Consider the following 13,753-nt stretch of genomic DNA (forward strand, 5'->3'; position numbering starts at 1 on the left):
AGCTGTTAGACCTTTTATTAAGTCATGTGTGCCTTTCCAAATTTTACCCATTCAATTGAATTTATAGTTTAGTAACATTGGTAACATTTACAAGCAAAATGTATTCAATTCATTTTAAGCTATATTTCAAATGAACCAGATAAGGGTATGAATACTTATGCAATGGAATAATTTAAGTTGTTGTTGTTATCTTTAATACATTTGCAAACCTGTTATTATAAAAAATGAAGGGGTTTGAATAGTTTCGCAAGGCAGTGTATTTAATTTCAGACTTATTTCAACAACACAAAACTGACTGCTGTCATACTTCCTAAGAGCTGTAATATGATAAAATGATAATGATAAAACTACTAAGAAATATTTGAAAATTCTTTAAATGTAATTGTGGCTAAGTATGTGTTTGTATAGATAAAGCCATTTGGCTCAGAGTGTCAACAGTCAATACATTTCAAACTTGTCCACTTTATTTCAGTCATTGTTTGACATTTTGATATATTCAGCACAGTTCAATGTAATAGCAATATTAGTAAACCATCAACACATTGAGAATTAAAGATCATATGTTGCACAAAAATGCCCCCCTAAACCACACAATATTAAAACATGGCCTTTTGGAGGCAGCTGATATCACCATTGCATATAGATAAACACTGAACAGAGAAGTGATATACCTTTAAAAAGGGGACAAAGACATTGCCCATTTGTCTTTATACATTTCCTTAGCTCCTCTTGTGGTAGTGAAGAGTAGCTGGCAGCACCGTGTATTAACATTCTTTATGGGAGCAGGGAATTGGCAGATCGGGAAAGCAGTTTAAAATAAAGATAATCAAGGAGTGACTTGTACTTTAATTTATGTGTAGCATTGAAAGCTGAAGTTTGGAATTTTTACTGCATAAAACGGATTTTGGACAGAAATACAGACAGCCCCACCCCCAAACTAATATCACTGGTTAAGCCAATGTTGCAGTGTCTGGATTTACAATTGTCAAATTAAAAAAATACACATTTCACCTTTAAACTAGAGCCCTCCTTCTTTATTCAGTTTCTTGATTTTACCTTTTGAAGGGAAAGTAATTGTGTTTTATGCAAGTATGCATTACTATAACAAAACCCAGGGGTTTCATTAGAAATAAGGCAGTATTTTCGCCAACAAAAGCATTCAAGTTCTTCATGCACATGAAGCAATGCTAAAGCCCTAAAGACTTTTGACCTAGTTGGCTATCGCTTGGCTCTGGCCAGAGGAGATGACATGAAGAGGATTTCAGAACATGTGCTTTGGTAATACGCAGCTGGTAATGGGTCGCACTTGAGTGCTGAGGCACACCAGTGTATTATTAAATCAAGGCTTAAGCTGGGAAATTACAGTGACGAGTGTAAGGATGTACAACTATATGAACCCTACGTGAACATAACTATGGAGTTAAAAAACAGTGGTAAATTTAATCTAGTGCTCAGTGGCATTACATATAAAGGCTGTGAATTCACATGAGACTAAACAAGAAAATAAACGCAGTGCAGCATGTACCGGTCCAGCAAATTTGATTTGGCTTTTAAGGGTTTTCCTTCCCTAAAAACATGCTACAACTTTCAAAACGAGCCTTGAAAACCAGCATGTAAGAGGACCAGAAACAGCCCTGTTAGAGGTCCTTTCCAAGAGAAGTCTCTGGTCGAAAATATATGCGATATAATTATGTTAAGATTGAGGAGAACAGCAGAGTGTTCTAGAACACTGACTCCATCCCGTGGGAAAAGGCTATGCCCCTACTGAAGATCAGAGTGCAGCAGACGGTTTAGAGGAACAATAGATGCAAAGCACTCTCTGAAGCCGTTCTTTTACTGCGTTTCACAAAAAGCATTGCCTCTTTGGATATGGATGTTTAGTGCTGAGTGGTTTGTACTCTAAATAAGGCAGAACCAAACTTTATAAAAACATAGAGGCAGTTATTTTGATGAAAAACAAACTGTTCTTACAGAATTTAGAGATGGTGTCTTTATCTTTTAGATTAAAATATTGATGCAAAATCATTCTGTTTTCTTCATATATTTCCAGTGAGTCAATAAGGCACTTAAAAACTTTAAAAGCACTCCTTCATATTCTTTTACTCCTCTACATAAGGCAGCTAGAGAAAGGCCTTTGCTACCACTGTCATATTTAAACTATTTGATGGGGAGTACCAACGCAAAGATCCAAAACCTCATAAAATAAAACAATTTGCATAAAATGTAACAGTAAAAATGTCATTTGCATCTCTGACATGCGTTTAGAAACATTCAAGAGAATAAAAGGTTGGCTATTAACCTTCCAGCATTTACTGAACATATCACTCATGCATCTTGAATGCACACAAAATGACTGAATTGTAAATTCAAAAACTCAAAATTCAAGTAATGGTTCAAGGTTCTCACTGGACAGTATGAAATGTTGCAGTGTAGTGGTTGTGTTCAATTCTTGGATCGTTTCAGACCATCAAGACCAGCAGCAAAACAATAGTAAACTGAGTCAAATCAGTGTAAAGTACATCTCAATTCCAACTTAAGGGTGTCTCTCTCAGAACTCATAGTTCCCAATACTTCTGAGATCTTGTCGTGACTTGGACACCTTTTAACCATGAGACTTATTGCTATACTTTTAACCCATAAGCATTACTAATATGGATGGGGGATCAAATTATTGATTCAAGGTGCTCATGTGGTATTTTCCATTGTAATTTAAATCTACAAATGACAACAAGGACATTCAATAGTTTCAAACAAGTGCCACATAACAGTTGGACGTGATGGGGACAAGCTGTCCAATGCTGTGATGAGTCTGTGATGTGTCATTTGTAGAGTCAACTAGTTCTGTACATGAACCTATGCCCTGGTTCCAGTATCACACTGTGGTTTCTCGACTGCCCTTCAAATTGGGTGCAGACATTTGCCTACGCATACGGGGTGGCGTGTAAAAATTGTTGTGGTGGCTCAGCTGCTGATACTGCTGGTAGTTGTTGCTGGCATCAATATTGTAATGACAGAACTGTGGTTGTTGCTGTTGTTGTGGATAATGATGCTGATTTTGGTTGTAGCGTGGCTGGTAATAGGCCTGTTGGGGGTGAGGGGGCTTCCTGTTCCCAGAATTGAGGGACTCCGTAGAGTCCGAGGCATGCTGGCTGCTGTTGAAGGAGTTACTACGGCCTCGTTCATGGAGTTTGTGGCTTTGATTGTATCTATGACTCGGGCCTTGCTCTAAATCTTTGCTTCTACGTTGACCCATGGGACTAGGAAGAGTAGGGTACGAGTGGACGATGGGCACCACTTGTTCTCTGGGCTCTGTAGCCTCCACTTTGCCGTCTTCTTCTTCCTGGACTGCTTCTTTGGGAACTTTCAACTCGATCACCTGTTCATCTGTGATAATGATATGAGTACCAGGGGTCCAGGAGTTGCGATGTTTGGGGTTACTCTTGAAAGGGAAGCGCAGCTTGCGGTCTTCAGGTGGGATGAAGCGGTGAGGTCCATTTTGCCTCCGGAGCTGCTTGGAAATCTCCTGTTGCTGAAGGTTCTTGAGGCGTACCTGCTCTTGTCGCATCCAACGCATTCGTCCATGTCGGAGCGAAGAATCATCATCCGTCATTGTAGATGCTTGCTCGTCCGACTGTTCCCCGTTGGGTTTCTGCTCGAGAGCTTTACCCTCACTGGAACTGCGGGCTCTCATGGGTGCACTGCGAGCGTTTTTCTCCTGAGACTCATTGGAAATGAGTGGAATCACTTGCTCCATCTTCAACATCTTATTCCGGAGAGCTCTAATCTCTTCATCCTTCATATTGTTCTGCTTTTTAACCTCTTGCAGGATGTCTTCCAGTTTGTCAATGTGCACTTTTAGGTCATCCATGTCAGTTATACCTCGCCCGTTGGTTATGACATCTTCGATTCGTTCGTCCCCGACCCCTACAGTGTCCCAGACGTCTCGAGCCACTGCTCTCCAAGAATCACGTTCATTTGGGTCTTTCTTGTTGTAGGTGGCACAAAGTTCTTTCATTTTTACTATGGCCAGAGCCTCAATCTCTTGACGGGTGTGATGGAAATCATTCAGAGCCACCTCATAGCAAATTTCTTTGACTGCCTGGATCTTCAGATCAGAGATAGTCACCCATTTGGAGTCCTTTGTAAGGCGACGGCGCTGAGGGACCTGGTACATTTTGACAGGCTCTCGTCTTTTACCGCTACTGGGTAAGCCACACTTTTTGACTATGGTTTGGAGCTTGCTGGGAGGAAGTTTCTCCCGAAGTGAAGTGATGAGTCTCCAGCTCTCCTCGCACGACCTCTTATCAGAGTCGTCGCCACTGTCAGAGTCTCCATCCTTGAGAGAACAAAACAGGAAACAAACCAAAGAATGCGAAAAAACAAAATGGGAAATCGAAATCAAAAGGAATGTTTTCTGTAAAGAATGGACTGTTGTGATATGCAAAATGGGAACAGCTAAAGGAGATGATGCTTTGCAGTATGAGATTATAATTGAAGCAGAAGCACTGCTACTGGTTTAATGATGAAAGTTAACATTCAATTTATATATGTACATTTCTGAAGTATTTGTATTATGACTATACGCATCAGATACACAGGATTTCCTAATTACATATGTGAAACTTTCTAGAGATTTTCTAAAACCTTGAGAAAACACTGCAATATTTAGAAAAATGTACAAACGGAGTCATTAAGCTGAGAATGTCAACCTACTTGACAATTTTTAACTAACTGCAGGAAAAGCTGAAAGCAAATTATTGTAGACTGCAAGTCAACTACAGATATAAATTTTACAGAGGATTATGTACTCTGAGATGCATTTGACAATGCTTACCGTAAATTTTTTGATTTACAGTGTGTAGATACAAATTCAAATCACTGTTATTCCCAAGTCGCATATCACTATATAAAGTAAATACAAGGCATGACTTTCATGATTATGAGAAAAATGTAAACAAAAAGGGGAAAGATGTTGCTTGATCTGCTGATTTTGCTCTTGCGCTGGTTTCTTTTTTTTCTTTTGGTCAAGTTAAAATTCATGACATCCTTCATTGAGGAAATTAGAGCTCTTGAAAGTTGCACCCCAAACATGCTTCAGTGGCATGCAGAAAAGCCTGATGAGTTTTGCTTCATTCCCTCATATGACGTTCTTGATAGAGAAGATTTGGTTTTAGAGTTTTTCTAGCTCTAGCAGTGGGTTAGACTCTTGCATGTTTATTACAGGTCAGTACAGAGAAGAGAAAGAGAAAAGTACAGGCTCGGAGGAGGTTAAAAGCATCGATTTCATCCACTACAGTTAAGAGGTTAGTTGAGAGAAAATGCAGTTTCTCATTTTCCAGGTCAAGTAAAACATGGACAATACAAAAATCACAGTCAAATAACAAAGGAGACAGCTGGTGACCATGTAATCGTGGTTGTGTGATCAGTGTGGTGTATGATATCGGTGTCATTATGTGTATGAGGTTCTGTGAATGAGACCATCAGAGCATTGGAGAGCTTGTCATCATTGATTAAGACCCCCAGCATGGATAGCTGTGTTATAGCATGCCCTGTGTGCCTGGCCAGACACAGATGTGTAGAACTCAAGGCTACAGATGTCAATGAGAAACCACATTGTCACTAGCCTTCATCAACTACAGCAGAAATCTTGGGTTATGGCAACAATGCATTGGAAATATCAGCAATTGCATTGATAAAACCAACTAACTCAGATGAAACGAAATCTATTTGGGTAAATCAAATGCTGACTCAGGCTTGACCAGCTTAACAACACTACTCAGCAACAAATACTAAATGAGGTACTAAGTACCCTTTAAATTAATCTGTTAAACATGCTACAGAAACAAACCATGCAAAAGCAGCATACAGAATTAACCAAAATGTAATTTAAAGACCCCATGAAAAATGGTAACGGGCAATAGTTTGATGTCAACCCTATGATGTAAAATATCTCCAGATAAAATGATTACTGCAAAAGTATTTTTCAAATAGATATTTGAAAAAGCCTATTTATACTGTGTGAAAAATATTAAAAATTATGTGTAATATGGACAAAATGTTGTTTGTTGTTTTAAAATTAAACAACTGGCTCACATATGGTAACAAAAAAAAAAAAAAATTAAGTTGACGGTCAATCTTTTTTGTCTATTACCAAAATATTACATAAAAACATATAACCCTGAAGAGTGACATTTAATTTTCTTTAATTCAAATCACCTTTTTAAAAGAATAATAATTAACATTAAAACCTTTAATAAATATTTTAAGTTAAATTACAGCAATAAATCATACAATTGTCAAATAAAAAAAAAAATTGGTATTTTTCTGCTGATGCTGTTTTGCAAAGTTGCATCTCAAATCTATAAGAGAAAAGTAAAAATGGTGAATAAGAAATTTTCGCTAATTCTTGCTGTATCAAACTGATATGTAAATCAGGCCATCTGCAATCTCAATCCAGACAGAGTGGATTCAGTTACCATGCAAAGAGGTTCAGCCATGCACTGGGAGAAGTGTTTCTCTCTCACACACATACAGACACACAAAAGTCTCAAGTTGTCAGAGCTAAGAGTGCAGAATTAGTGCTGGTTGGACTTCAGCAGAGCAAGTAGAAAACTAGGGGCCCGTTTTACTCCATTCATCAAATGGCACATCTCTCCCCTCAGTCTAATTTGGAAGGACAAGGTCTAATAGAAACGAAAGAACAGGTCCTCTGATAAACAACAGAAGAAACAAGAATTATCAAAGAGATTCTGCCTTACCAGTCTCTGTTGCTCAAGCAGCTGGTCGGCTTCTTCCTTCTCTTTTTTGTACAGGATCTCCATTTCTGTAAGCCTGATATAATACAGTGCGAGACCACTGCATCAAAAAGCCGCTCTTTCTTACGCTCACTGCATTTCCTTTCCGCAACATAATCCTAAAAATCCTTCTTACAATAATCCAATTCATATTTTCTCACATTCAATACCAAGAGCTTAAACTTCACAAAATGTAGATTTTGTCTTCTGTAGCTGCTGGGTGGCCCTGGCTTTGGTTGGCTATCCAACCCTAGACTCTTTGTGACCCTGGACCACAAAACCAGTCTTAAATCACTGGGGTATATTTCTAGCAATAGCCAAAAAAAAACACTGTGTGGGTCAAAATTTTTCTTTTATGCCAAAAATCATTAGGATATTAAGTAAAGATCATGTTCCATGAAGGCATTTTGTAAATTTACTACTGTAAATATATAAAACCAAAATTTTTTATTAGTAATATGCATTGCTAATAATTCATTTGGACAACTTTAAAGGCAATTTTTCTCAGTACTTTGATTGTTTTGCACCCTCAGATTTCCGATATTCAAATAGTTTTATCTCTGCCAAATATTATCCGATCCTAATAAACCATACATCATTGGAAAGCTTATTTATTCAGCTTTCAGCTGACGAATACATCAAATATTGACACTTAAGTTTTGTGGTCCAGGGTATCATATATTAGCTGGATTCCACACTTGCCTTAAAAGAATTTTGCGAGTTTGAATAGTTAAGATCTATTGGCAGCATATAATGTATCATGTCAAATACCAGAGAAAATAACTGACTCAACCTTCATTGAAAAATAAATTATATTTTACAGTAAGGCACTTACAAATACAATAAATGTTCAAATGCACAGTTTCCACATACATGTGTTAACCAGGAGCTAGTGTGAAGATTTACTATTACCTGCTAAACAGTATTTTCATTGCAAAGTACTTGAGGGAGAAGTAAAAAGGATATACTGAACCTGGAGCTATCGTTTTATCAAATCTGATGATTATAAGGGCTTTCGTACCTTTTCTCCATCTCTTGCTTCATGTCGATACCCTGTTTCTCCAGCAGTTCTCTTTGGGCAAAGGTCCAGTCCACTGGCTCTACGGGGGTCTCTGCTGTCGGGGTCTTCTCACGCTCAGCGCGAGCCTGCTCAGGGTGGTTAAATCGGAACACGTGGTTCTTTCCCATGATAATGCGGTTACCTGAGGAATGAACAGGTATGTACACATTGGAACAATATAACAGCTTATAAACATACATTGAATGTGCAAGGGTTCTTGTATCAGCCACTTTCAGTCCATTATGCTTCTAAATGTCGCAAACTGGCATTTGTCATCACATTAATGCATTATCTGTAATCAGTAATCTGAAGTGCAAACAGTTCTATTGCTTAATGCATTTTGTTATTTACCTAATGCGGCACATTCACAGGAAATAGCTTACTTTCGCATTGAATTATAAAGTGTTATGTTTCAAGTGAATTATGTTTCAGTTGTTTTGTTTTTTTATGAATCTAATCAACCAGATCTGAAATGTGCAGGCAGCTGTCAGTGAGTCACCTGAGCGCAGCTGGACTGCAGAAGTCACACGTTTTCCATTCACATATGTTTCGGATCCTTCACATGGCTGGAACATGACAATCACTGTAGAGACAGAAGACAATTTACTACAGACAGCAGAAAAGCCTAATATAAGATGTTCATTCAGTAAAAGCAATCATCTTTGGCAGAATATTCAGGTAATTTGCACTGAACTGATCATGTCTGATTTAAAGGTGCCATAGAATGCAATTATCTCTTTTATAAGGTGTTTAAACACAGCTGTGTGGCTGCAGTGTGTGAAAACAACCAGCCTATAATGGTAAGAATCCACTTTCTCATTGTTTAATAATTCCAAAAAATCATAAACAATCTCTCCACACTAGAAGTTCCAGACTATGACTACATAGTCAGTGAAAGTCCCTCCCATTTGTGACTCTCTGTGCCCTATTAGCATATACACAGCCCTCAGTGAGAAGCTGCGGTCCACCATTACTGTTATCTTGCTGACTTGACAACACTGCAAGGGAGGCGGGAGCACCAGTTCATTTTCATTTAAAGGGGCAAACACATAAACATCAGAGAACAATTTAAAATATTGTATCAATGCATTCTATGGCACCTTTAAAAGGGTTTAACAGCTGGCACATGAACTGAACACGGTTAAATGGATCTTAAGATTTAAGGGAGCTCTAACCATCTCCATTAGCATTCCTCTCACTGCGGAAAATACAGTGCTCCTCTTTGATGTGAGCTCCGCTTAGAACTATATCCTGTCTTCTTTCTGCATCTGCCTGACCCACCCTGTCAAAACAAAGACATTTATTTTAATCAACACAGGGAAACTCTGACATCCACATTACAGAACTGTAACCAAGTATAATGCAACAAGCTTACAGCAAACTATAGCATACATAAATATATAATGTTTTACAAATATTAAGAAGTCTACTATTTTAATTGGCAAAGTAGAAAACAATCCTTACATCAAAGCAGTAAAAAACAGTTGGATGTGTAGCAATCATAAGATGCCTCAGACAGCTAAGACAGTTCTGAAAGTGATTTCACACCTTGTTATTCCATCTTTGATATAATAAAGCAGACATTCTGACATCAAAGGATCCTCGTTCAGGTTCACTAGGTGAGGGGTCTGTAGGAAAGCAGGGTCAATGATAATGTTAGACACAAAAGTGACTAATGTCACTAAAACTACAGTTACATTCACAGGCTAAATAAAACGTGAAACAACGAGGTTAAATGCCATTTCAATGATTTATAATGACTCAAAGAAAGCCATTAAATGTGGCTTCTAAGGCTGATAATGCACTACATTCCATCAAGTAAATAACTACAAACTACTGTACATCATAATCTACTACCATACCAACCTTTTTGGGTGAAAACACCCCATGAAAGTCAGTATAAACTTCACAGGGCCTTTCAACGTAAAGCTATTTGACAGTCAATGACAAGAAGATGTCAGAGAAAAAGAGGAGAGAAACTGAATGAAAGCATGAATAAGTAGGCAAAATAAAAACAATTAAATAACATGAGGAGAGGCCTTGTTTTAGATTCAGGCTAACTGTGTTGATGCGTTTCAGGGTGGAATACTAAAAAGACATAACGCAGTTATGGTAAATGAGCTTTCTGGTACACAATGGACCTTGTTTTGCAAGCAAAAACATCAGTCCCTACTCTGTAGTTCGAAATATATGTATAAACATATAAAATGATACATTTTGTATTAAAAAGCAACATAACACAAATCTGTTGTGAAAGGAATCTTTCCATGTTGAAATATATCAACATCCAGTCAGACATATCAAAATCAAGAGCTCTGATGGATTTAACGAATAATGGCAAAAGGTGAAAACTTCTTGTCCTATATATTAAAATAACTGATTGTTTAGACTCATGAGAGTCATTCGTTTTTGAATCGGTCAAAATCAGTTACGCTGATGCAGGAAACACTGTAGCACGCTGATGGTGATGTGCATTAATCTGTGTGATGTGTTATGGCCTGCTAAATGAACTCTATTTTTATTTAATGAGTTATTTATTTTTTGGTAGGAATGAAAAAATGCAAATGGTCAAAAATAAATGAATTCTACAAACCTGATTAGAAGAATAAACACTAAAGTCCTCAATAGACAGTGACGTTGGTCTATCAGGACCAAACTAATAGGATTCCATTGCAAGAGGCGAGCAAAACAAAAGATAAAAAGAAAAAAATGGAATGGAAGAAGAATGATGGATGATGAAATACGAGCAAAAGAAAGGCCTAGACATGAGAAGGAGGTGACTGGTGCAGACAGTAATGGTGATTAATGATGAAGAGGAGTTTACATGTGTGTGTACCTTTTTAGGAGAGAAGACACCCAGGGTTCCCCCGTCCTCCCGTATGGCCACCCCCATCTCTGCCAGCAGTGCCTCTCTGAGGGGAGGGAAGGAAAACATCAGGCCCATGCTGAATGACATTACATTCAACACCTTAGCAGTAAGCACTAAAGACATATGGAAAATAATACTTGAATATTAGATTGTGCTTGTTATTGTTGAGGTCAGTGCGATTTGACAGTTGCTTAAGTTTGGTACCAGTGAAGCACGCAGGCACATAGCAGACACTCCTCATGGGAATGATGGGTATGGACAAAGAGACGATAGGAAGGGAGCCAGATGGCACCTAAACCCCAACTGACCTCTCCATACGGATGGCCTCAGTCTTCCTCAGCTTCTCCTCCCAGGTCTCATTCAGCTCGGCTATGATCTTCTCTGACTCCTGCGGGACGGCAGACAAAGAGGGATATTTCAAAGGAAATATATGCTGTGAGGTATAAAACAAGTACAAATATAGACAGACTACACCCATAATCTAGACTAGAATTCAGAAGTCTGGATAAGAAATATAAGATCATAAGATAAGAGTATAAGATTTTTCGCTAATATTAATTTATTTGATCAAAATAAATACAGTACAAATTTGTGATGTCAAATGAATATCTGCATCCAAAAAAAAAAAAAAAAATGGTTCACATAATATATGTGGTATGTGCTGTGTATAGTATATAGTTTATATATAAATACAAACGCATGCAAGAATATATTTAAGAAAACTATGTTAATGTTTATATCTAAATATTTTCAAATTGTACACTGCATATGTGTGCTTTTATATATACATACTAAATATACACAGTACACACATATATTATGTGAACACTTTTTTTTATCTTGGATGCGAGTAATTAGACAGCACTAATTTTTACTATATTTTTGATCAAATAAATTAATATTGGTGCAGAATTAGTAAAAATACATAATTGTAAAATGTTATTATAATTAAAAAAAACTGATTTTGGTGTTAATGTACTTTAAAACAATTTATACCTCTGATGGATGAATTTTCAGTCTGTCATATGATCCTTTAGAAATCACTCTAATAAGCTGATATGGTACTCGAGAAACATTTCCAGATTTCCATTTTCCTGAACCGTGCATAATACTAAAAGGCTTATTCTGTTCTCAGTGTTGAAGCACATTTTGCTATATGTCAAGTCAGACATTGCAAGTTGTGGGAAGATCATAAATTTCAGGGTCCTATAGCTAAAAGGGCAAAACCAGACCATAAATCTGTGTGCAATGGGACAAGTGCCTGACGCGGGGTCAAGAGCAGTAAACACTGTTAACTACAGGAAGCCCAATGCTCACATTCCTCTATTGTGTCTAGCCCTTATTGTCCTTGGCCAGGAGGAAGACCAGAACCATCTGGCCTTAGGGACAGGAAGCTCCCTCTAGATCCTTCCTAAAGGGTTAACACCCCTGCCATCTGTTCACGCAGAAAGTAACCTGTGAGCTGATCCTTCTGACAAACCCAGATTACTACAGACGACTAGAAAGCCTGGATTATCATTATATTAGATCTGTGTATAGTGTTGGGAAGGTTACTTTGGATGTGTAATGGGTTACAGATTACAAGTTACCCTATTTAAAATGTATTTGAAAATTTAATTTGATTTTTTTTGATTGTTTATAATTTTGATATGTTTTACAAATCATATCTTTGCAGAGGAAACACTGGCATCTAACAATGCTTTATTCCAAACTACTGACCATTAAGAAATGAACTATATGCAGGGAATCACAGACGCATGTGTGTGAATCACACAGGACAAACTGACTTCCATCTGATTATGTTATTGACTGAGGTCAAGGATGCTCTCACATTTTATTATACAGCCATATTTTTGGCTGATACAAAAGACCAGGTCTATTTCTGTCTGATTTCCTGCCGAACTGCATCAGAGGTTGACGTCACTGATGCGAGCCACTTGCCATAACCATAGAAACGAATGCTTGGATGCACTAGCCACGTCTACTTATTCTCTCGCTTTTCCTCCTTTACTATCTCACTCATTTACAGAGAGTTTCAGTGAATGGCATCAAGCCACTGGTGGCTGGGAAAGTAGGACTTTTTTATACATATGTATGAGAACATTTTGAATGCAAAGGTCAGCAGGTGCCTGAAGCACCTCCATTATCTTATTACACATTGTTAGCTAATTAGTTTCGATTAATTCAAGAGGAAACCTCTGAGACAACCCGGAAATGGTTATTCACTTAAGCCCTTGACTCTTCTTTTGTTTGTAAAATGCCTGTCTGTGTACCTTCAGCCTCTCGATGGCCTCTTCTCCGCCCGGCGTGGACATGATGCGCTCCTGGATGCTTGAGACAGACTGGAGCCCTGCCTGGCTGCACAGAGAGCCTGAGGACGGAGAGGCTGTCAGGCAGCCCATAGGTGCTGTGGAGAAATGGCCAGGCCGTTGGTTCTCTGAGGCAAGCAAGTATCTATGCTTACTGTTGTGTATATCTTTCAGGTCTGAGCCACAGAGGAGAGACAGGCGACACAAGGAGGAAGAAGCGAAAGTGGTGGAGACAGAAATGTGAGAGAGTACGGGAGACAGAAAGAAAGAAAGAAAGAAAGAAAGAAAAAGGACAAAGAGGAGGAAAGACCAATGTAAGACACACAGTTCACATTAAAGGATTACAACAAACACGCCAGTCAGAGAGTCAGAGACAGTTTTCACCTCAGGTCCTTCTATAGAAAAACCTTTCTATCCCCATTCTTTAAAAATCTTATTCTGTCATATTTAAAACTAGCTATTAAGACTTGTTTCAGGGAATGAATCTTGAATTTAGCAACATTTTGTCTTGTTCCTGTGGCTATTCTTTAGTTGTAAACCTCATTAAACATAGCTTAAAATGAACAAACGAAAATAATTAAGAAACAAGACAAATACACTTAAACATTTATCATTCTTTGTTTTCTTGTTAAATATATTTTAATTGGAAATGCATCAGATTATGGAAATAAACTTATGTAGTTTCATGTTGATTTTCAGTTCAAGATACATTCTCAGAAAT

At 37.9% G+C, this 13,753-nt stretch overlaps 1 protein-coding gene across 15 annotated transcripts in view; it reads right to left on the reverse strand.

Moving 5' to 3' along the window:
• Window positions 1–13,753, reverse strand: part of LOC128011268 (kinesin-like protein KIF1B) — a 66,550-nt gene that overhangs the window by 24,568 nt on the left and 28,229 nt on the right. For 7 of the 15 annotated variants that reach the window (XM_052593473.1, XM_052593474.1, XM_052593476.1 and 4 more), the window contains 8 exons: window positions 12,997–13,130; window positions 11,032–11,111; window positions 10,691–10,766; window positions 9,403–9,482; window positions 9,030–9,136; window positions 8,354–8,437; window positions 7,816–7,996; window positions 6,759–6,831 (listed from right to left, as the gene is read on the reverse strand). In XM_052593473.1, coding sequence (XP_052449433.1) covers window positions 6,759–6,831; window positions 7,816–7,996; window positions 8,354–8,437; window positions 9,030–9,136; window positions 9,403–9,482; window positions 10,691–10,766; window positions 11,032–11,111; window positions 12,997–13,130 — 815 coding nt within the window. Of the gene's footprint in view, window positions 1–442; window positions 4,337–6,758; window positions 6,832–7,815; window positions 7,997–8,353; window positions 8,438–9,029; window positions 9,137–9,402; window positions 9,483–10,690; window positions 10,767–11,031; window positions 11,112–12,996; window positions 13,209–13,753 lie in introns of those variants that run through there. The other 8 variants (XM_052593470.1, XM_052593472.1, XM_052593477.1 and 5 more) reach the window with 2 other exon arrangements.

The sequence above is a fragment of the Carassius gibelio genome, chromosome B23 (assembly GCF_023724105.1).
Source record: "Carassius gibelio isolate Cgi1373 ecotype wild population from Czech Republic chromosome B23, carGib1.2-hapl.c, whole genome shotgun sequence".
NCBI lineage: Eukaryota > Metazoa > Chordata > Actinopteri > Cypriniformes > Cyprinidae > Carassius > Carassius gibelio.